Here is a 25,465-nt window from a genome sequence, read left to right as displayed (position 1 = left end):
TCTAATTGTTTATGCAATTATTTCTATGGGAGTTTCTAATTCTATGGGCAGTCTTTAGTAAGAGAAGCTGCATGGCTATGGGATCTCCCTGGATATGGGATTTCAGGATAAATTTTACCATTTTTTAATTACAGATCACATGATCATCTAATTTCAACTGATGATTAAACACCCTAATGTTGCCTGGAAGATTACAGTGCAGTACAGTATTAGGTTAAGTTAGATTAGGTTTAGGGTGGTTAATCTTATGGGAATATTAGTGTGGAACTGCACTTCAAATGAGCCTTACAAAGTGAAGGTATTATAATAACAAAGTGATGAGGTTGGTTACACCATGGAAACACCAGAAACTGTGTATAATACAGCACTGGGTAAGAAAAACAATGTTTTGTATTAGTGTAAAGATATTTTATTTCACATCCTTACAGCATTAACGACTGTACAGTTTGTAGTAGTTGTTGACCAGATCCCACACACATTGTGGAGAAGTCCACACCCCATCTATGGGGGCCCAGACTTTGAGATCAATACATGTTTGATTTACACACATATTCAGAGTATTGTTATCATCATTACTCACAGGAAACATAACAAAAAAAATTGATAGGCATTAGAAAGTAATGTTTTCCTATAGTATGCTCATTCCAAATGTGACTTTTAATAACATTTAGGAAGCATTAGCAAAAATTACATACTTAGTACTGTACTCACAGAAAATATGACCCTATTTTACATTTGCATAGTCAAACTTTACCCCCCAGTGACAATAATCCTTTTCAAATACAGTATTTTATTTTTCTTCACTGGGGATTAAGAGTTTGATCTTTCAAATTCTTGAACAATATTTTCTGTGACTACGGATGATAAACATGAAATCAATATTTGTTTACACGTAACAAGTATCACATATGAAGGTCTGTGAGACAGATAAGAGCATCAGGATTTTGTTAGTAAGAATTTTAACAGTGCATCTGAATGAAGATTTTTTTTGTGTGAGGTTGTAGATAATGCAGAAAAAAGGAGTACAGCCTGTGGTTACCTTATGTGGAATGATGGCTTCATTGACCCCACGACCAGATCCCAACCATGAAAATCTCTGAAATTCTAATTTGACTTGGGATCTGGGGAGTGGAGTCAGTGGTAAAAGAGGAAGAGGGTTAAGGTGGTGAGAAATAATAAAAAGGAAGAGATAGAGAAGTGATAATTAAAGAGGAGAATAGAGGGATTGGGAACTCAATAATGTAATTATATAAAGAATTTGATATGAAAGGACCTGGAAAATATGGAAGAATGATGGGGCGAGTCATACTAAGAGTAGAATAGACTACCGTAATAACCCGCAATAAAAGCAATTTAAAAAGGTGGAGGAGGTGGGCAGAACAGAAAGGTGTGAAGTAAAAGCTGAGAAAGTGATTACCTGTTCGAAAATATCAGTAAAATATAACATGGGGGAAGGAAGTAGAGGTGTGGCTCTAGGGTGTGCAAGATTATGCATCACCCATGGTTGAATTATGAATAAAAATGAGTAATGATGCTGTTAAAATGAATTAAATGAGGATAAAATTCAGGTATGAGATTCCTACGAAGAGGACAGTGACACTGCAAGAGACATGAACATCCAATTTAAGCCTTATGAGTAGTGTACATACAGGTCATTCTCACGTCTACACCTATGGGATATAAACCTCATCCTGACATTGTCAAAAAAAATATCACTTTCACTCATGTTAGTCTTTTAGTGACTTGAAGGAATCAAAGTATACACTCATTGACTCCAGGTTTACCTGTGGGAAGTTGTGGATAAAGGACCCCAAACTACGTTAACTAAAAAGGTCCAAATTTTCGACTAGCCACTATAAGACCCACAGTCTCAGCCACCATCATACCACAGCGAGCAAGTGACTTCTTCCTTCCCATCAAGAGCGCAAGTTTCCAGACAAGTCAACCAAATCAGTAACTGTAATAGATATGACTTATAATAATCTTCAAGAGGCTTGAGTACAAGAGTAAGGCTATCTTTGTAATCCAGAACACATTAAACAAAGTATGAGATCAGTACTATTCAAGGTTCATCTGAGTTGATAATCTCTGACTCAAATTTACATACACACACACACTGCTAGTCTGGTGAGCTGACAATACAACTAAACCTACTCTGTCCTCTCTGACGCCTTCTTGGAATATTTATCCTGCTGCGCCATATTATTAATTATCCGTCATATGAAACAACGGCATTACATAGAAGAAGTTTTTAGCTTGTTTTTGGCGAGAGATGTGGTTGAATTTTGTTAAGCCATAAGCTGACCCAACAGTGTAAATGTGACTTTGAGTATAAAGGTGGTATTACACACAAGCTCCTTCTTTCTGACTAGATGATGCTTCCACACAAACAGTCATCACCAAAGCATCTGATTGTCTTCAGAAGCAGAGGTAAATTTATTCATACAACCACCATGAGTCAAATGCATTAGTATTTTCAAGTTTGATCAACATGGCACAACCTCATGTGAGTAATGTTGTTTCATAGACTAGATTCTAAGGTTGGTGGCAGTACAGTATTTCTAAAAGTTATCAAATAGTATACTTTTCTTACCTTATAGTGAAAGAAAAGAACACACAAGCACAGAACTCCATGTAAAGTTTGGTTCAATCATGCATGGTTCCATTATTCCTTTCACAAAACACATTGTGGAACTCTTGCCGCCAACCACTTCCAGATACCTTTTGAAATATACCAATTCATACAGCTATGAATTTTTCAATGAGGGGTAAATCAATAAATTAAAATATTCTACAGCTAACTTATGACTAGAAATAGTAATGATTCTAATTTACTATCCTTGCTAAAGTATATTGCTGTATCATCATGTTGGTACCATGACCATGTTGTTTCACATCTTAGTATTATATATAGACAAACTCAATGATGGTCAATATTTGTTTCCATCCAGATCAGACATTTTCATAACTGTTCTATTTTGGAAAACAAATTGAATAAATTAATTTTAAAATCAGTAAAAGTAAACAGTGATCTAAACAAAATTAGCTTTGGTTCAAGTTTGGTGACTGGATGTTCAATTCACGTGTCTTTACAAGAACTTTATAACATCTTTGTTTTAGAGGGTAAATTAAATATAGTCTGAACTAGATGGAAACAAGTGCCTTGTACATGGTTTTCAATACAGTATAACTAAAATGTATTAAACTCCAGGTGCGACTATTTTTGGAGGCTACTGAAATGGTAAAAAAATAATCCAAGAACTGTTATTTTTCACTGAGTTTCTGAACACTTAAATTTTTTATCTAGATATAAAAAATGCAAAACATATCCAGGCCAAAGGTTTGGTAAGATACAAAAACTGAGAGCTAAGGTAGTGTGCTGTGTTCCAACACTTTATTTAACAGTGAACTTTGGAATATGGGTATGTCTTGTAAAAATTAGTTTCTTGTGCATAATGTGTCATTTAATGAGGATAATATATCATAGTAACAGGTTCAGCCTCAAGATAATTATTTTGAAGTTTCAATTTTTTTTATGAAGGTCAGACATCATATATACTGTACAGTACGTGTATACTTAAATTTAATTTTTGTGAACTCAAATATAATTCTGGTCTTAATCAAGCACTGTGTGTTTGTATAAATCTATGATGCAATAATTTTGAGCACCTGCAAAAGTTTTTTTTACTTTTGAGACATTAAACCATGTCATTGTTGTAAGCTTACCATGTAACAAATGTCCCTAGTGTTTAAACCTGACCACACAGCAAACTCATCCAGCATTGTAACCTTACTACAACAAAGTAATCCAGCTGAAGGAATTTATCATGTCAATGTTTGTTAACTGTCAATGCTAAAACGATTCTTGGAAAATGTGGCACGTGGTAAACCCAGGGTAAGGATGGTGCCAGCTCTAAACACACTCACTCTCTCGCTATTTCTCTGTAGCAAGACTCGGCCCAACTTTTCCCAATTTCTAATTAAATATTTTCCTAACAAAATTCTGGTAGTGGGTATACAGTAGTAATTTCTTTGTTGATAGGACAGATAGGTGAATCAAATTTTGGAGGAGCTAAGTGAGGCGCTCTCATACTTTACACTGTTTTTACTACTGTACCTGAACTGACGTTTCTAGTCACAGAAATGAAGTACAGTATAATAAGTTTTTCACACAATAATTCATTACTGTAGTGTTGCAGAAAATACAGTACAGTACATTAAAACAGTAATAATGAATAGTCACTCTAAAAGCTATTTTTACAATTTTGTGTGAGACAATATGACAACTGATGAAGGATTTTGACAACCCTACCGAGACAACAGGAGCCGCAGTGTTCATTTTTAAATTCATCGGACTCCTCCATAAAGGTACCTTTTGGAGTGACTGGACAAGTAATCTAATATTTGCTAATCACAGTAACATAACAAAAATAGTATGCTGTACGTATATTATCTATGTATAAATTATACATTGTAAAGATAACAAACAAAAGAATATCTCCACTGAAAATATAAGTTTAACCAATTGTAAGCACGTGACTACTGTATTTACAAAGGTATCATTGTGGAAATTATGAGAAATGCACCTTTCTGCTTTCCTTCTTAGAACAAATTATTATGAATACTTTTACGAAGAAGTTATTTCAGGAGTTCAAACGCAGGAATACTGCTTTGGAACCTCTGTGTGTGTGTACCTGTATATTGCGTGTGTGTGTGCATTGTATATATGTAGTGTGTGTATTGAATGCGTACTATGTGTGTGTGTGTTGTGTAATAACTCTGGACAACTTGAATTAAACATATACTGTACCTACAAAAAGTCAGGTATGTCTGAAGACATATATTTCACTAGCACACCTGAATTTTTGTATTTTATAGTACAAGTTTAAGTTCAGCAGTTCATAGTTGACATAACACTCACTTTTCAGTCCACAGACACAAAATCATCTCTCTCTCTTTCTCTCTAATTTACCTTAGTGCACTCTTTGTCACCACAAAAGTAATGTTACTTTTACTGTTTTTACAATTTGAAATGCTGGACGAAATGCATTGATATATTCTCCAGTGCATCGCCATAGGTTGGTATGCCTGCTCCCCATCTTCAAATGCTGTATACTCAACACTGTACAGTATAGGATATCCACAGGTATAAAACTTAAATTACTGGTTATTTTGAAATTCTGTCAGTTCTCTGCACATAAATGTTGACAGATAATTTGATCCACATAGTACCAATACCTGTGGCAGACTGTAACCAACTGTTCTGAAACTAGTGGACTAACACTGCTCATAAAATCACGAACACATCGGCCCCATGGGTAGCAATACTATTTTGGGGTACTGTGGTACATTAGTTAGCTCCTTTAAATTATATACAGTATCTATAATTTTATGTTTATATGTAGTATAATGTACATGAAGGATCTATAGTTACACTTTAAACAAGGATACTGTACCTGTCTCCATATACTGTATACATACAGTAGTGGTTTAAATTAGGAATATATTTATCATCATCAAATTTCAAGTACAGAAGTGTAGTATAGTATAATGATTTCTTGTGATATATCGGTTGAGTCACTCTTCAGGAAAATATGAATCACTGGTCCGGGTTCTCAAAGGCTCACTCATTAGAATTTTCTCCTCAATTGTAATCATGTGTATCTAATTGTGTCACTTGAGTTTTGGCAGATAGATGCCAAGCAAATGATGACTAGAATGCACTGATACTCCACTACAATAAGTTACATTTGCTTATCCTTAGTTAGAGAAAAACATTTTGAATTTTCAAGAATCCAGACGTTGCCCAGAGAGAATAGATGTTAGAATATTTAAGCAACATTGAAATGACATTAGGAAATTTCTCAATGTTGGGTCCATGATGAAATGATGTAGAATGGCTACTGGGATCAATGTTAAGTCTTTCATCTGACTGTGACTGTAAGAGCATATCTAACTTGCTCACTTAAGCTGTGACTATAGAAGGTGGCCAAGATGTCGTCAGGTGTACAGAGTCTTCTTTTGAACCAGTAAGAGGTGAAGATTCAATTTAAGATTCTTCCAGATTTTAGAGGTCAAGATCCTCAAAGGTTTTAAGATGTATATTCATTACAATTAAAGCTGTAAGAATGCAACTAACTGGTTGACTTCTCAATAAAGTACAAAAAAGATCAAACCAAAATAACATCAGAAATACATCAAAAACACCTTTACTAGAAAGTTCAATCAGCACCAGATAAACTTTAGGTAAGGGATCTCTTTCAAACATTCCTGTACTGTACCATAATTTTGTCTTCTATATGGTGCCAGGTGAAGCATCGAAAGAAGAGTTCAGTGAAATTTTGATGCCAATTTTGTAAATTTTTATGTTTAACTAAGTGAATTCGTTAGGTATTTTCTCTCATTTTTACTTAAGAATATTAATTACAAGCCTTTGTGAACATGTACCCACATGTACATCTTTGAATTATCACCTCTTCTACCTAGAATCTCATTATAATATTGCTAAACAAAAAAGGATAAGGGGAACAGATGTCCCACTAGTGGCAGGTACAAAGATGCTGGGAACAATATACTGTACAACCAGAAACAAGTAAATCAGGATAAATTATGTGTTTGTGTCTCCTCAATTGTCTTTGATGATGTGGATCTTTAAAATCATGGTTCCATAAACATTAACACAGTTTGGAGTGTAGAAAACAGATTTAGAATTTCACATTAAACCAAAGTAAATAAAAGTTATACTGTATAAGCCTACATTATAAGTTGATCGTATTTATACCTGAATATTTTAGCAGGAGGTTGAGAAGATTGTGAATTTCAGAGAAAATAGAAACAATATCATTTTGGCACCAAATGAAACATTGAATGGTGTAAACAAAGACAGATTTTGTTGTTTATAGATTTGCTGTTTTTAGAATTAGGAACTGACAGTAACGGCCTCTAAACAGGAGGAACTTTTATAAAAATTACGTAATCTCAAAAAATAAAGTATAGAGGATAACTATGTCAGTAAAGTTTGCTTGAGGTAAGACATTATCTAACAAAACACAACCGAGTATAATATAATAATTTAATTTTCTCTTAGCTGGTAATAAATTTATAATGCAGTTCATGAGAAAAAGTTTTAATATGCTGCAACAGATCTAAATAGAGGTCACTTTCAACCTGTATGTCAGTTACCCACATTTATTAATACCTTGGATAAGATGACCCACTCCACGCTCAAGGAACAAAAGGTTATTGTACCCTGGCTGGTAGAGTCATCATACACAGGGTGCAGAAAGTTATCATACCTCAGTGCATCGAGCCATCATGCTCAAGGGGGGAAAAGTTATCATACTTGAGTTGAGTCATCATACTCAAGGGTTTAATAGAGGTAGAATACCCAGCACCTTCAGTTGTCAACAAGATGGCATCACATGTGTGAACATCCAGGTCTTTAATTCTGCCAACTTCTCAAAATTATTATTATTTTTTTTTTACATTTGTCTGTGCTCTAACCACAGCTGTTTTAACGGCACACTTCTGCCCTCATTCACACAACACTGACCTATACTAACTGACATCAGAACTGCAATAACTTTACATCATTCTGCCAGCATCTGTCTCTAATTTGCCAACACTTGTCTTCATTCTGTCAGCACATGTAGGCACTCTCAGTACATTATCTGTCAGCCTGACAACATAAGTTTGCTTCACTTCCATCATAAACAATCACCTTTTTTCTGTTAACAGTATTAGCCACCTATTCTTTCTGTCAATTGTTTTCCCTTCCCCCAGGACTGTTTTCCTTCTATTAAGAAGTGTTTCCCTGTAGCAACACCTAATGTATCTTCCATCTACCAACATTAATATATCCCACTCAATGCTCGTTTCCATCTGCCAATGTATATACTCTATCCACCAATATCTTTTACCTCTCCAAACACCTTTTCCCCTCTATAAAAACCCAATTTTCATTGGCTAACAGGTTTTTGCTGGCACAACACACACTGTGCTATCAAATTACCTTGAAGTACTGTATATAGTGTAAGTAGTGCTCATTCTAATCATGAAACACAAACTATATCAAAGATGAGGTTAATGACTAATTGACCTGGTTTTCTTCAAGGCCCCATGACCTTTCATTTCTCTATAAGAGTAACACACACATTAGACGAATTTGGGCCATGTTTAGCAACATGTCAAAAACATGTTGCAGACATGTTTGAGACATTCCAATCATAAGTGCGACATTTAAAAAATATCACAAATATGTTTGCAATATGTCAGAATGTCACAAATGTTAATATGAGAAAAATGATGCAAGCATGTTTGAGACATCAGTAACACTCAAACACACGATAATTACAGTATGTTACAGATTGAAAGAAACATGTTAGAAATTTCTCTCAAATTCATTCATGACATGTCAGAAACTTGTAATTAACATGTTGAAAACTCGTAAAAAACAGACTATGAAAGCCAAGAGAATTATGGTACAGGTCATTTACAGCAATGCTGCAGGCCAATAACAGCAGGTTCTGTAGGTTAGCACAATGATATTGTAGTTCAACATGATGACTCTACAGTTCAACATGATGACACTGTAGGTCAACAAGATGGCACTGTAGGTCAACATGATGGCACTGTACGTCAACATGATGGCACTAAGTCAACACAACAACACCGCGGGACAGAGAGACCAGCTCCACCAGTACTGTAATCTGTTTTCTGCAGATATGGATGCAAAACAGTGCAGAAAAAGCCGTATAGCACTTATTGCAAGAAGTTAGCAGTACTCCAGGAATTTATAGCATGCTGTAAGTGCATCATTACTGTAGGTCAACACAGCACTGTTAACAGCAGTATAGCAGTCTAGAGCTGCTGCTGACAGGAGAGTAATGCTGCATTTAAGTATAGCATTATTGCAGGTAATATATTGATTTGAAGTATTCATGCATTTGTCTAACTGCACCAGACATTGTAAATGGCTTTTTGCTATCGATGATATATTTCTACAATTATCTTCATTATCAATCATATTTTCAATCCCCTCCTGTGTTGTGAGCTGATAACTAAACTAACTCTGTCACTTGTCAGCAACAGGCAGATGGTGCTCTCAAAACAATGCAGATTTCCATTGGTCCAAACTTGTACTTTTCATAAAAAAAATATATGTTTAAAGTCCGGAATTGTTATTTTTTTAAAGTAGACTTTGATGTGTCATCAGCTCACAACAATGAAGAGGTTTGGAAATGTGGTTATATCCTTCTAGACATGTAAACTGGGCGGGGTGTGTTGGGACTGTGACCACCCAACACACATCCGGCAGCTCTCAGTGCACCAACACCGCGGCCTCAACACCACTAACACACTTACAGCTGACATATAATCCTAGCCTAGGATGAACACTTGAACAAAGATATACATCTTATTCATGTTATAAATTTTCTGTATCATGTACAGCAATTATTTATAATCTCGGTTACATCTACCTGTGTAACATATTCGGGATAATGTACAGGGCGCTTGGAGAGTCACTACGTGCACAAACTCAAGCAATGGGACACATCAGTTATTGTTTTGCTCACTCTCATACAGATGACGGGTGTAGCTGCCCCATTCATTTATTTACTTATTTATAGTCACTGAATACACAAGTTATATAGTTTGTGAGGCGAGACAGTGTCTGGGTTCTGAGGTCAGTGTGGCAGGGGGCAATGAAGGGTAGAGTCTGGAGAGTGCCATCCTTGTGAGGCTTCCCAAAACTTCTCACTTCCCTCGCTGCTTCTCTGGCCCCCAACTTCATCTGAGGTTCAGGCATTGGATTCTTTGAGGTTCGAGAAATACTCCATGAGCTGGTCATAGTCCATGGATGGTGGTAGGTTATCAAGGTGGTCCGTGACACTGAAGTTGTCTGGGAGGGCTGAGGAGAGCAGTGGGTTCTCCAGAATGGTGGCACGGCGCACCTGGGCGGCTCGACCTCGACACACACCTCGCAGTCGCACAAAGTCATCAGCATTAACTTCTACGAATTTAGGATCACTCATTTCTTTCTCTTCATGACTCTGGTGTTGATGGGGGAACTGCTGTATGTGTGAGGGGTGCAGAAGCTGCTGCTGGGTGTATGCCTGTTGCAACTGGCTCAAGGTAGCCCCTTCGTGCCCACTCGCCCCCTGCCTGTCCGAGTACCCATCCTCCATGGGGTTGTTGATGACGTTGACGCCATGGGGAGGCACCGGGGGTGGGTTGGAGTCATCGTGGTGAGGGTCATGGCCGGCCATATTGGCACTGACCCCAATGTTACGATGAGGAGGAATAGGGGGACGCTCTTCCTCACTGCTGGAAGCAGCTGCGTCATCACTTAGATTGTTGAAAGTTACTCGGCGGGTATTGCGGGAAGGACGAGTGAAAGTATTGGAGCCAGTCAGGCGAGAAGAGTGGGTTGTTTGGGTGGTCTCGCTCTCCTCCTCAGCTGTGGGGTTGGTGGTAATGTTGATGGGGGCAGGGCTACGATCATACCCACGGGACAGACGTTGGAGATCCTGCCAGGTGCTCTGCTGCTGTTGCTGTAGTTGCTGTTGCTGCTGTTGTTGCTCTTGGCTATTGCCATTCAGGTCACTGAGAGGTACCATACCAGTTGAAGCTGACTGTGAGGGAGGAGACAGTCCCATCCCAGAGGCCCTCTCCAAAGTAGCTCTCCCCAGCCACACCCAATCGTGAGCATTGGTGACGGAGTCGTGGTGGTTCTGGTGGGAGGAGCGGCGAGTGTGGTGAGATGGTGGCAACATGGGTTTACCTCCACGAACACTCCAAGTATACACCACATAGGAGGCAGCAAACACCACAATGGCAGCACCAAACACTGCCAGGAGTACATACATGCCCACCTCTAAAGGGGTGACACCGTTGGGTCGAGGTGGATGGTGGCGGGAGTGGAGTGTTGGCATCTGTGGCTGCTCTGCCATCAGCAAATGATTCTTAAGTGGGGCAGCAGCATCTGCATGCGGCAGCTCAGACACATGAACCTGGAGGAGACAAAACACTCACTACACATGACACATACCACCAAGGGCCATCTTTATCACCACAACTACATCTTCATCAATGTCTTATTTCCATTTTCTATGCTTGTTTGGGTTAGCTGTGATTACCTGTTCGTAGCACTCCATGCTACATGGACTGTTACAGTTTCTCTCGTTCGGTTATTAACTCTAATGTGACTTCTTACAACCTTCCCAATGTCATTCCTGGCCTACCCCTGGCTCTCTTCCCCTCCACATTTAGACTCCTGCACCTCTTGTCTCATCCATTCTCTCCACATGCCCAAACCATATCAGCTTACATTTACACAGAACTTTGCCAATATTGTACTGTACTCTCAATATCCAGCTGTACTCTTAGCTGTGATCAGACCCCCCCTGTCTCTCAGTGTTCCTCATCATTCTCACTTCATCTTGCCCAAGTCTGCGTATGTCATATTCTTTAACTATCCATTTTTCACTGTCATATAAATTCATTTAATGTTCATAAACTTAGGCTTCTTCCACACGATCATTTTTTTGACGTGCAACATGTAAATCAATGGAGTTCAATGGGACCTTTCACATGGTCATCCATTGTACTCTATTGATTTCTAAGTTACATGACAGAGACAAAAAAACATAGATTTCCACAGACTTTTTTTTCCTTTACCCGCGAACAGAACACATTTAGTTATGCTAGATTATTAGTACAATTTTGACACCATCAATTAATAAAAAATTACATTTAACTTGTCAGACATGTTCTTGACTTCTAAATTAAGGGGGAAATGAACATGAAAATATTTGAAAATCTGAATACCACATTGATTACTGTACTCTGTCTCCTACCTGTTTAACCTTGGGACCCACCACATCCAGAGCAACAAATCATAAACACTGAGAAAGGCCTAACAATCTTTATCATTTTCAAAGGGTTAAAAGTGGATCAATGAATCATTTAAAGAGTATCCGACCTATGATAATAAGTAACGGCAAGGATTTTTAATTTGAAAAATAAAATGTATCTTGACATGAACACTTTGCTTGTATGAAAGTAAGGGTCATAGCATAGAAGATATTTACAGTGACTTTTCATATGCTGCCACATACCCAACGCATACAGCACCTACTAATCATCACATCATACCTTTCATAAACTACTACGAACCTAACAAATATACTACATACCTACCATACTACCACACACTAACACAAACAAAACATATACAGCATTTATGAAACAATACCTCATACCTTTCACATATACTGCTACATACCTCCCAAACATACTACATACAGTACCTACAATACTACCACATACAGTAATTCCCCATTCATTACCACATACGAATGCATAACCTACCGACTACCATGTAAATACCAATACTACCACACTTTAACTCAATACTGTACGACCACACACCCACTAAATAATGCCACATAACTACCACATTTTGCCAAACAATGTACTGTACTATAGCGTATTTGGTTCATCTTCAGGAACTACTAGTGATTTCACATTTCAGTCAAATTTTCAGTAGTCAAAACGATTTATTCTGTAGTAGTACCTCCAATGAAAAAAGGACTTACGATGCCATATCACAAACAATGTGTGGATATCTATTGAAAATCTGGTGGGTTTTACACAGGCAGTCATTAACATATACGGTAGTGATCTGTTAGTGTCCCAAAAACTGAAGTTGGAAGTGAGGGAATTGCTGAAGGAACATATAGAAACTTGAAATATAGGCTCTACTAGAGAGTATTAATAATCAAAGAAAGGTAAGTCTAAAAGAAGAGGAAATAATCACAATGGGCGGATAATTAGACAATAAAAGATGGGAGTAAATAGTTTTTGACATATCAATCTAAAGGAAAGTAAATAGTAAAAAGAAGAAAAAATCACAGTAAACAGAGAAGATACAGTATATCATACTGTAGATGACAGAACAGAGAGAGAGAGAAAATATATATTAACCCTTTCGCTGCGTTTCCGTTGAAATCATTAAAGTCTTCAATGCTTGAGAAGCTATTAACCTGACATAAAGCATGGGATAAAATGGAAGACAGACTAGCAGACAATGTGGATCACTCAACAATTCTCAGGGAATATAATAAGTGTCAATTGAGGCATTAAAAGGGTAACACACAGAAGGAATAGAATTCAGAAAGAAAAAATAATAATAAGTACAAAGAGTATAGAACCCATAGAAAGAATATACAAAGAAAAATAAATAGCAAAGGGCAAAAAGCTAAAAACTAAACCACAGAGGTTAAGTGTTAACCTTGAGCTTGTGGTGGGTAGGGTCATCCGGGTGGGTGTGGTGTGGCTGTAGGTCATTGTCGAGGGCAGGCAGTGGCGGCGGGGTGGTGCCCAGATCTATCTTGACATGCACCTTGGTGTTGGCCAGCGATGCTCGCCTATGCTCACATTCCTCAGTCACTTCCAAGCTCACCTGCAGAGACCATATGGTGTCAGTGATGGTCTAGGAGGTACAGTACAGTATCAAGGGTTGGTGAGGGTTGCTGGGATTGTTAAAGGTAATAAATAAAAAATTTAGTTGGTCAGAATCATTGAAAACTAATAGGGGAATGTTAAAGATTGTTGGGAATTATTTGAGAATGGAAAAAAAACATGTTTTTAGGAATCAGCAAATACTGCTTGGGAGGGTGAGGAGTTGGTGAACTTGGTGTCAAGAGTTTGGATGGGGATGATAATTTGAGGGATGGCAGTTTTTAGGGAGTTGGTGAATATTAATTGTGAGTTGTGCAGCTTACTAGGGGGATGTTGGAAGCAGTTACTGTCAGTTGAATATAATAATTACAGTACAGTACATCTAACATTTCTATCAAAAGAAACATCATACAGGTATCCCCCTATTGACGATAGGGTTGCCTTCCTGGATACCCTAACCTTTACAAAGTATTAAATGTAACCTCAAACTATGAACACTGAGGTTAATTGAAGCTCTTGCTGATGGTAAAAATAAATTTCTGAATATCAATAGAACTGATGGCTGGTCTGTATTAGCACTGTACCACTCAGCACATTTTGTTTTGTTTGGTGTGCAGTTGGAACAGTCTCAACACTACTTTTCTCTACATATCCTGAACATATGTGATGTTAAGTTCATGACTTAAATTTAGAAGCTTATGAAGCATTACATGCATGAGAAAATAGATAATGTTTAACAGATTAAGTATGGTACTCCCATCAGTTGGTGTATGGCAAATGAACGAAGTTTCATGTAAATAAAAGGGGACCTACTTCTTCAAATTTTGAGATGTCAATTTTAATCTCTGACCATAATTGAAAGAGGATGATGAACATAAATGTAACTATTCACCATCGCATAAGTAAGAACCTTTACAGGTACAAGAAACCTCACCTCCAGCAGGTCGCCGGCACCATGACCTATAGCAATGACTCTGGGCTGGGCAGTGCGGGGTGAAGGGGCAACAGCCACTACTCCGGGGTCAAGGGACCTGACTCTGAGAGTATAGTGTGAAGGGGGCACCTCCCTCAAGGGCATCACTACCCCATCACTCATCTCCACCCACACGTCCACCAGACCTTCCTGTGGAAAATATATACTGTACAGTGTGATAAAGTAATTCTAGGGCAGAGTGGAGATACAAGGAAAGATGTAAACTCTGATACAATTACAGTAAGATGGAATGAGTGGATATACAAGAAAAAATACCGTGAGATACAGTTACAATGATGCAATTTTATTTCAATAGCTGTACTATGGTTGAGGTTAATAGGAAAGTACTGTAAGATGTACAGTCCAGGCCAACCATGGAATTTCCAGCAATCACTGGTCCAGAACCTCTGATGGTCTGGACAGTTTTACAGAGGTGACATTTTAAATTTACATTGCATTTATGTTGAACAAAAGCTACCTGTAACATGCTCGCAGTAGGCTAACCTTACCCCGGGATGTGAATACCTAGACTGAATATGGGTGTATTCTCGTAAGTATAAATGTATAGCTACTTGAACTGTGTGAAGGAATGGATATTGTATATGTTTATGGGTGTACCTATACTTATATACAGTATACTTAGAAAGAGTGTGGGCAAGGGTGTATTCTTGTGGGTTTACAACTGTATGTGGGTATGAGTTTTCTAAAGGGTTTTATCCTGTGTGTAGGTGTGAGTATTATTAATCCTGTACCTGGATTATGCATGTTGGCATTTCATTTCCTTTATCATGAGTGTTTCTGTGTGGGTATAGGTGCAGTATACTGAACCTCTGAAGTTTGCAGGCATGACTGTACTATATTCTTTTAAATGTAAATGATGTAACTGATACTCAATGTATAGTTCTGTACATGGGGGGGGGGGTTATTTGATACTCAATTTAAGTGATCTTCTATGTACCTGATATCTGGTTTATATTGATATTGACAAATATGTTACCTGTACTTAATGTACACAATACTTTATGTACTGTACCTGATAATCAATGTACCTGATATTCAAACTACTAGATACTCGATACTTCATGTACATAATACTCATACAGTACTTGATGTATATTGGACTTTATATCCATGATACTTGACATAACCTGTTTCTTTTCACAGTGTGGGTATACATACATAATCCAATACTAGCCAGTGTGTGGGTGTATCTGATATTTAGCAGTGTTTGGGTTTATTTGATTCTTGAAGAGCCTCACATTTAATATATCTACTGTACCTGATACTTGGCAGTGAGTGTGGGGGTTACAGCAGTGATGGCAGAGTAGCCATCAGGGAGGTGTGAATCAGGCTGGAGAGACAGAGTAAGGCCAGAGATGACAGCTGCCCGAAGACGACTGACCCACACCTTGTCTGACCCAACCCGCACCTCCCGTGCCCCGATTACCCGGCCAGTGATAGGCGACAGTACCTGTGGAAGACAAATGGGTGAGTAACAGTACGAGCAGACAGTACAGTACAGGGGGTGCTGGTGGTAGAGTGGTACCGCTCTTGCCTTCGCAAGCGAGATGTCACGGGTTCGATTCCCGGGCCGGTGGAAGTTGTTTGGACATACTTCCTAGCCCCCATTAGTCCCTGTTCACCTAGCAGTAAAGTAGGTACCTGTTGTAAATCGAAAGTTGTGAATTCGTATTCAGGGACAAGTTGTTGGCGCTTCCAAAAACTTGATGACATAAACAATTGACTCTTCAGGCTTCTACGCCCTTAACTCATGAGACATAAAGGCAAGCATGAACTTAGCATGCTTCCCTGTTGGGCGCTGTGAACGCTTCTGCGCTTCACCTTACACAAGTGATTCACAGCCCGATTTACGCTTGTATGACCATCATTTGACTTCATTGTGGCTACATTTGGGTACATTTGGATTCATTTGGGTAATTAGTGGGACCGCCAAGATTCAATGTCACGAAGTGTAAATTGATGCACCTGGGAAATACCAAAGGTAAGGAGGTTTATCACATGTCCCAACGAGATGAAGAAACTGCATTAATAGGGATTGAATGCGAAAAGGACCTGGGTGTGTATGTTGAAAATGAACGGAAGTTCTCGGGCCATTGTGAGAAGAAGGTGAATCAAGCAACTAAACTAGTAGGTCTTATTAGAAGGTCGTTCATATGTTTGGACGGTCCATCCCTCATAACACTTCAAGATTGAGGTGCTTCCCCACCTGGAGTACTGTCACCCCATCTGGTCCCCGAGATATGCTCGAGACTCGGTTATCCAGTGCCTGCAACTGCATAGCTAATACTACAGACTAGCAAGGAGTGACTTAATTGAGGTGTATAAGCATCTGGGAGGACACTACTCAGTCAAGTGTCTATACCTGGAGCAGGCGGACGCTTACCCCACAAGGGTCACAGCTCAAGATAGAAGAAACCACAAATCCAGAAAACTGTGAGGGCAAACTTTTTCGGAGCGAGAATTGTGAACTCTTGGAACAACCTGCCGGAGAGTATTGTGACGGTATCGAGTGTGAGCTCTTTCAAGACCAGACTTAACCAACACTAAAGAAGGTTCAGATACATTCAGAAGCCAGTGCATGCCCAGTACTCGCCAACAGTGCGTAACAGATATGACAGACCGCCCAAGCGGCTAACGAGCCGGTCAGTGGCGAAGAGGTTAAAAGTACGTAGAAGTAAATATCTCGCTTACATGTAGTTTGCTATAGAAATACCATAAGGAAAAGTGACAGAGATGGGTGAGCAACTGTTCATTTGCAAATATCTTTTAAGAGTCCACTTGTAAGATATCACCAGAACATACATAAGAAAATGTTAATTATCATCTTTATTTGTAATTTATGATGGAAATGGCATAGAAAAAACATGATTCAGATTGTTGATTTCCACCTATAGCAACTTATTATTTTTTCGAAAGCTTTTGTAAAATAAAACCTTAATCAATTGCAGGTAGATTCTCTTTACAGACATCATGGCTTGTACTTTAATTTCTGTACCACCTACAGTATATCTCAATACTAAACCAAATCATGAGGCTAACCTGGACCTCGGTGCGGCCAGGGGCTCGACCCATGAGTGTGGTGTGGTCCAGTATAGCCACAGAGGTGTCGGCCACACGCAGCAGGTGAGCCACTAACTCAGTCACTCGCACTTGAGCTCTTCGGGACAACAAGTAAGACTGACGCCCACTGTTGTCGTCTACAGCTACAAACCTCCCGTACACCTGTAGACGAAAAGGTTTATTTATCTAATAATATACTAATTTTTGTCAGTCAGACGAAGCCAATTTATCATTAAAGTACTATGTGAATATTCACATACAATTTTCTTAAAGCTAATGGAAATACTGTATATATTTTACCTGAGTTATTCAATGATGAAAATGAACAGGTTGTTCACTTCAACTTGTTTACCAGTAGGTATTAATTGTGCAGTAACTTATTTTATTGTGATATAATGTGCAGTTATTCAAGGTATCATAACTGGGAACCTAAATTAATACATCAAATATATTAAATTATTAAAATTTTGCATCTGTTACTTAACGCCTATAATCTAAACTGGTTCCATGTCACATACACCGGCAACAGGTATGCACTGCTCAGAGAATGCAGATGACTAATTGGTTATTAAGAGACATATGGGAAAATATCATGAAGGCAAACATATTATCTTTAGTACAATTAATATGAAATATAATCAAATTAATGCGCTCATTTATAAAAATTGTCTTGAAAAGTACTTATTTTTAAGATGAATTCACAGAATCAATTACAGTAGAAGTGTTTATATAGGATATAACTTTAATTCCTTTAAGCTAGGGAGTCTTCTCTATCACACACCTGTACAGGAGTCTGCTGGTAGCGCACTGAGCAGAAGGGCGTGACAGCATTGTCTTCGTGGCGTAGCGTTAAATCTTGCTGGACGGCAGCAGGGTGAAGCTTGACGGCATAGGTAGCAGTTGTGGCAGGGTCTGGGGAGCGCCACCCCCTCACCTGGGAGAGCTTGGTGTCCCCCACATGCACGGTGAGAGGGAGCTCAGGCATCCACACCGTGAAGGATGCAGATCCTGTGAGGATGTCGTAGCGAGCCACCACAGTGGCGTTGTGGCTCCCACGGACCTCTGACCCATCCAGATACACTGAAGTACACGACGCTGATACCTGTCGGGGTGGTCGTGGTTAATGAGGTACCAGCTGAGTGGCATAGCTATGTACAGTCAACAACAATAAATTCTGCTCCTTCATGGTGTTATACAATATGACACACCGAACCAAGAATTCTGAAAATACTCATTTACGAGGGTGATTCCTGTTAATTTCACTGTATTAACTATAAGTGATATAAAAAAATCACCATACTGGCTATACAATGCATCACACAACCAGAAATACCAACCTTACCAAATTAACATGGCCTCAGTCAGTGATCGTTGCAGAGGGTGTAGAATATTTTTTTGCTGACTGTATACACATTACGGTATATATCTATCTATCCATTAATATAAACCAATGTACACGGTGCTGACATCTATTAAACTGTCTCAACAGAGGTCATCAATTATACTCCATCCCTAACTAAATTGGGAGAAACAAGCGCACTAAAAATAGAAAGGGAGACGGCGAGAAATTTGTGACACCAAAACCACAACAAAAGAAGAATCAAGATACTAGAAGAGTGGCTCAATAAGCAGAGGAATACTGTACATGAATAACAAATAAATGGTGAATAAAACTACCCATTCACAGTTTATACATATTCATAAGCAAACATTCTATCAAATTGCCTACAGTACTTAAGGACTTGTCATACAATAAAATATCTTGTATAGGCCTAAGGCAAAATAAACTAATAATCTTCCGAGGATAAAGTGTATCTATTCTTTGATTTATTTCATGGTTATCTATCTATCTATCCCTTGTACGCATCCTCAAACACTATTCACTTTACATATTCCTAAACATTCATAAGTTACTATCTGGTCCAACCCAATTTTTATAGTCTCTCTCTCTCTCTCTCTCTCTCTCTCTCTCTCTCTCTCTCTCTCTCTCTCTCTCTCGTATCGTAAATTTATACGAGACAATAAACTTCTAGGTATTGAGATTAAAACCTTACTAACTTACTTTTAGATTCAATCCAATTTCTATGCTCTCTCTCTCTCTCTCTCTCTCTCTCTCTCTCTCTCTCTCTCTCTCACACACACACACACACACACACACACACACACACACACACACACGCAAAGAAGCAAAAAAATCGGACACTAAGACAACAAAAACTCTGAAGTTCTACCTTGAGGGCGGCCTCGTCGGTGCAGTTGCAGGAGGACTGGAGGGTGACGTCAGCCACCTTACCTGCCTGAGACACAATCAGCACCTTCATGGCTCGGGACACCTGACGCCCCGTAAGTACCGCTGTGTTCACCACCGACCAGCTCTGTCAGGGGTAGAGGAGGTGGTTAGTGGGGTGAGGGATAATGCTGAGGGATAAAGTGAGGGATAAGGGGTGAAGCATAAGGGATAACGGGGGCGGGATAAGGGATAAGTGGTGAAAGAGTGAAGAGTAAGTAACAGGAGACATCTGCTTACATAATAATAGAGATGTCAAGAGATATCCTAAAACTTATAAATGACATCAAGCTCCGCCCACACACCCCATGACGTCACCAAGGTCGCCCACACACTCCATAACATCCCAAATAACGTCACCAGAAGCCGCCCACACAAGACACGTGTTCTATGACAAAAATTCCAGTTCCTGTATTAGTGTTAAAAGGTCAGAAGTGAAGCCCTGTCAATACCCCCCCACACACACACGTACAGGATGCTAACATGTATGTATGCTTGAGTATTGGTGCACATAAGCATACTGTATACGTACACAAAAATGTGAATCTATGTACACCCACTAAAAACTTATTCGGCACCCGTGTCATATTCGTGTGTGTGTGTGTGTGTGACTCTAAGTGCATTTATGAACGTATTTTTTCATTATTTTATAAGTTTAGACGTACACGACACTGACATGGTAGCTTACTAAACTCAAAGTTCAGTTGAAATAAAAGTAATTTTTTATAAACATGAAAAACATACTCAAGCATAATATATATAATAAAACAGGAACAGGATACAATTACCTGTAGAAGTATAACTGTACTGTGTATAGAGCCGTGCCGAGCGGGGTACGGGGCCCGGGGCACGTCATCAGAGCGGGCACCCTTGGGGTCCTTTGCTACACTACAACCCATCACCCCCACCAACAAAACCAGTGCATTACCACCACCAGTGCACCACTACCACCAGTGCACCACAACCACCAATACACCACCACCAGTGCATCACCACCACCAATACACCACTACCAATCACCACCACCACACCACTACCACCAATACACCACCAGTGCATCACCACCACCAATACCACCAGTGCCACCAGTGCACCACTACCACCAGTGAATCACCACCACCAATACACTACCACCAGTGCACCACTACCACCAGTGCATCACCACCACCAATACACCACCACCAGTGCACCACTACCACCAATACACTACCACCAGTGCACCCTCACCAATACACCACAACACAAAGTAACCCTTCACTTTATTGCTGCAAAAACTGTGTAATTGGACACCGCAGCGTTGTACAGCGAGCTCTGGCTGTGTACACAGGCACAACACACACCTCGCGTGCTGGGAGTTAAAAGTGCAGCAAAAAGTATTATTGTTTCTTGTTCGTAAGTTGACAGACACACAAACGATGTGTGCCATCATTCTTGGGTGGAAAATTTGCAAATGAACGAACCTTTAAATTGGCATGATTTAATTATCATTTTCTTTAATAGATTTAGGCTTTTGATACAAATATTTTTTCGTTGTAACTGGTACAGAGTAGAATGATTCTTTCAGGTTAGGTTGTGGCGTTAGGGTAATATTTTATTTGTGAATGCCAGCGGCGTTTGTAGGGGGAAATTGTGATGGTAACATTTTTATATGACTGCGACGAGCTTTTTTTGGTGGGGGGGAGGGGGCACAACGTGGTTCTTTCTCGTGAGCCTGACAACAAACTTTACCCTTATGCGACACTACAAACTTAATCATATTAAAACAATGACTTGGGTGGCACAAGAATATAAAAGATTACTTTGTCTTTTGAAAAATTTTGAAAAATACAGGAACACCCATTTTCCTATCAACATGACCAGCCAACACGAGAGATTAAATGAAATCTGCAATTCTTTCTGTTGCCATTATTGTCAATGTTAAATCACTGTTACCACTCCCATTATCACAAATGGATCAAATGAATGACTGGTCGCTACAAACGTATTGGCTAAAGCACAGTTACTCAGCAGAAAAACCTGAATATTTTAACACACACGACCGAATACAGATGGAGTTCATGTCAATCACCAAGATACAAAAATGCCTTCATCTCGGGGTAGATAAATCATAAAGTAACCCAACGACTGCCTCTACCATCTACAGCACTCTACTTGCTAAGGCGTTGAGCGAGTTTTTCTTTCTTCTCACTCTTGTTTCCATCATTCCCATCTCAACTCTCGCGGGTGTCTTACTGTCCTACACCATACACTTGTACCCTCGTTGTCCAAACCCTCGTAAACATTGGCAATAAACATGTTTTTTCTTCAGTTACTACACTCGTACACTGTAGGAGAATGGGGGAAGGGAGGGGGTCATGTTTATAAATACATATGAAAGTGGGTTCCCATAAGTGTAGATATAGCACACTAAAGCCTTCAGTTACTACTATTACTACTACTACTAAAGTAATCTCAAACCACTGTTACCATGATAGTCTAAGATAAAACACGCTATCATACATATTAACAAGATAAGTCTAATTCCTCGACCAAACCCTCGTCGCCATCACCACCATGAGTATAGATACAGTTTAGTTTGGTAAGTCTCTGTCCTGCATCTAACATACGAGCCGCCAGATTCTATTCATATACAAATAAGGCTTTTGGCTACGGCAAGACACAACGTTGTAGCGGGCTTAGTGTTGCAAAGACTCGCGTTACAGAAATTAATTGCAGACTAGTGTTGCAGATATTAAGTGTTACAGATATTATTGTGGCAGATATTAGTGTTACAGAAACTAATGTTCGTGATTAGTGTTGCAGAAACTAGTGTTGAAGAGATTTGTGTTGCAGAGACGAGTGTTACTTCATCCTCAATAAAACCGAGATCGGATTCCAACATCCGTAACCCTATCAATAATATAGACGTAAAGCTACTTGTAACACTATCTGTAACACACCTGTAACATTCCTTGCAACACACCTGTAACAATCCCTGCAACACGTATAACGCACCAACTCAGCATTCTCTTCCAACAGTCCTCATCAATCTTTATCATCCTCTCCTTTTTTCTGTTATCTCTCTTCTTCCCCTTTCTCCTCATCTCTTACTACTTCTCTAACATTCTCATCGATTCTGTTTGTCTTGCAATCACTATTAATGTTTTTATTTCATATTTTCCTTACTTCAGTGTCTGGCTCTCTCGTTTTTATTTTTATTATTTGTGTTTTGCCTTCTCTATTTGCCGTTCTTCCTTTCTTTTTATCCATCTTTCTTTCCAGTCCAATCACATTTTATTCTCTCTTTCACCCCTCCTTCCCTCCCTCCCACTTCTGCTCTCCTCTCTCTTTCCTCCTCCTCTCTTTCTCCCTCTTCTACCTTTCCTCCCTACCCTTCTCCCTCACCTTGGCTATGGGTAGGACGGCCTGGATGTCGTCCTTGAGGATGGTGAGCCGCGTGGACATCCTGCGGGAGTCGGCGCCGGAGAAGGTCTCGCGGTGGTGGGCGTCCATTAGGTAGCGCAGTGACCAGGTGACTCTCGCCTCCCCAGCACCCACGTGTTCCGGCACCTCCAGCACCCAAGACAAGACCTCGTGTAACCTGCAAGGAGGAGAGTAGCACGTTAATGACGATGAGAGAGAGAGACGCATTAAAGAGAAAGAAGAGCATCAGTTCCGAGGGACAAATATCACATAATAATCCCTAGTTACCAACTCATTACTAATTGGTTACCAGGGCAACAGATGGCGGTGGTGGCAGCCATCATATTACCTCATTCATTACTTTCTTGAGTCTTATTAAAAAAGAGTCTTGTTTTTAACACTTCCCTGGCACTAAAACTTACGAGATTAAAACATTTTTAAGACGGGGATAAAGGTAATAATGCATGTATGAAACAATTTCAACACTTTATAAGACACAACACAGGAGCAGTATAGGATAACGAGTCTGAAATGTTACTATGTTACTACAGACGAAAACAACAAAATAGCGATCATCAGTAGACTTGGCTGTGTCAGGTAGGCATTGTTCGTAATTTTGACAGCATATATAACGAGACGTATCAATAACACCCACGCGGGGAAAAAAATATATCAGCTAGGTCAGTGAAACATAAAAATAACTATTCACAGTAAAAAAAAAAACTCCCACATATTGTAATTTGAAGCTGAAAAGTATTATTATTACTACATACGTCATAAAAGAAATATTCTACTTCCTCTTCACAACAGTCACCATAACGCATAATAGCATCACTACTCCTCAGAATTACAGGAAATTTAACAGAAAAAACAAAATTCACTCTAAAATATTCACCCACGACAAGTATGAATAATTAGTGAATAAAATGACTGAAATAACAACAACCAAACGAAAATTAAGTCCATGAATAATAATATAAAACAAATAAAAAAATTCAAATAGGTAACGAAACTAATACAGGAAACACATAAAATATAATTAAGAAAATATATAATAATAGAAAATTGTAGAGAATAGTGGAGAAATGGAGAAAAATTAAAACAGGAAGCGATAAATCAAGAGGATTAGACCTGGTATGCTTCCGACAGAGACAAAGTGAGGACATTTCCTACGTGTAGTGCTAATCAGGTGCTCGTGTCCAATACTGCCCCCTCCCCTCCCCTCCCCCCCCCACCACCACCATCACCACTATTCTCACACCTACATACGATAAAAATTTTCCCTTAAGTGGAGACACAGGAACTGACTCATTTACACACGCAATAACACTTCAACTTACGATACGCAATTAGATTCTAAAATGTTCGTATGTTAGGATATTCTGAATGTATAAACAAGAAAGGTTGTTTTGGAAGAAGGAAGAACTACGTCAGACAAGATTCATGAGAGCTAAATCCGGATTAAGCCAACGTTGATTATAACGATGTGAGAACGTAAACAATTATATCTGTAAGACTGCAGCAGAAAGATGAATACCTCCCAGCACGTAAAATATAGAAAGTAATAATAATAAATAAAACATAAGAAAAATATACATACAACACATAATACGGAAGAAAATCACGATCACACACCAAACACAAACACTCAGGCGTCAGAATTTATCAATACACACACATACGGCAAAACATATCCACTCACATACACCCAGGCATCAAGAGTAATTAATACACACTCAACACTACACACATAATCAGTCAAGTATCAACATTAATTATCACACACACAACATAACAAACACAAACATGTAAACAGACATAAACAAATACACGAGTCAGTAAACACTATAACAAGGTAACAATGTTTACTTGTACACCATCATGGCTGATCCATTATTGAAAAACATAAAAAAAGATGGTAAAAAACTTACACACTTTGACTGAAAATTGTAAATACTATTATTCAATTATTCAGTTATTTAATCTTAGAAAAAAAATATTTATCCTAATTAAATATTAATCATATGCTAAAAATTTTGATGTTTTTTTTCGGTAAGTATTATTGTGATGTTCATTTGGTAGCATATATTTTTCTTTCATCGTGCAGTGTGAGGCTGCGGGAGGTGTGCACACAGACCCTCATCTAACACCCACTGGGGTCGCAGGGGGCTAAGAGGAAGATCCAGGTGGGTGTCATTGAGGGTCGCAGGTAAGGAAGCCAGCCTGGGAAGCTCTCAGGCATAACCTTCATCTTCAAT

General features: G+C 39.0%; 1 protein-coding gene across 1 annotated transcript; it reads right to left on the bottom strand.

The window, feature by feature from the left end:
* Positions 1-386: 386 nt before the first annotated feature.
* On the bottom strand, positions 387-23,380 carry LOC121857073 (transmembrane protein 132C-like). Its single transcript, XM_042352925.1, has 8 exons — positions 23,190-23,380; positions 19,750-19,893; positions 18,300-18,620; positions 17,498-17,680; positions 15,717-15,908; positions 14,399-14,587; positions 13,295-13,465; positions 387-11,012 (listed from the first exon to the last, which is right to left on the bottom strand). Exons 1-8 carry the CDS (start codon positions 23,295-23,297, stop codon positions 9,801-9,803), a joined length of 2,520 nt encoding a protein of 839 aa, XP_042208859.1. The 5' UTR covers positions 23,298-23,380; the 3' UTR covers positions 387-9,800.
* Positions 23,381-25,465: the final 2,085 nt, after the last annotated feature.

The sequence above is a fragment of the Homarus americanus genome, unplaced genomic scaffold (genome assembly GCF_018991925.1).
Source record: "Homarus americanus isolate GMGI-L3 unplaced genomic scaffold, GMGI_Hamer_2.0 scaffold20465, whole genome shotgun sequence".
Classification (NCBI taxonomy): domain Eukaryota; kingdom Metazoa; phylum Arthropoda; class Malacostraca; order Decapoda; family Nephropidae; genus Homarus; species Homarus americanus.
The sequence above is the reverse complement of the archived record's forward strand: the minus strand, read 5'-3'. Positions and strand labels throughout refer to the sequence as shown.

Coding starts and splice junctions, on each gene's coding strand:
- LOC121857073 (XM_042352925.1), bottom strand. CDS start 23,297: ATGGACGCCCACCACCGCGAGACCTTCTCCGGCGCCGACTCCCGCAGG. Junction 19,894..23,189: donor CCGTCCTACCCATAGCCAAG/GTGAGGGAGAAG, acceptor TACCCCTGACAG/AGCTGGTCGGTGGTGAACAC. Junction 14,588..15,716: donor CACTCACTGCCAAGTATCAG/GTACAGTAGATA, acceptor TATTTTCCACAG/GAAGGTCTGGTGGACGTGTG.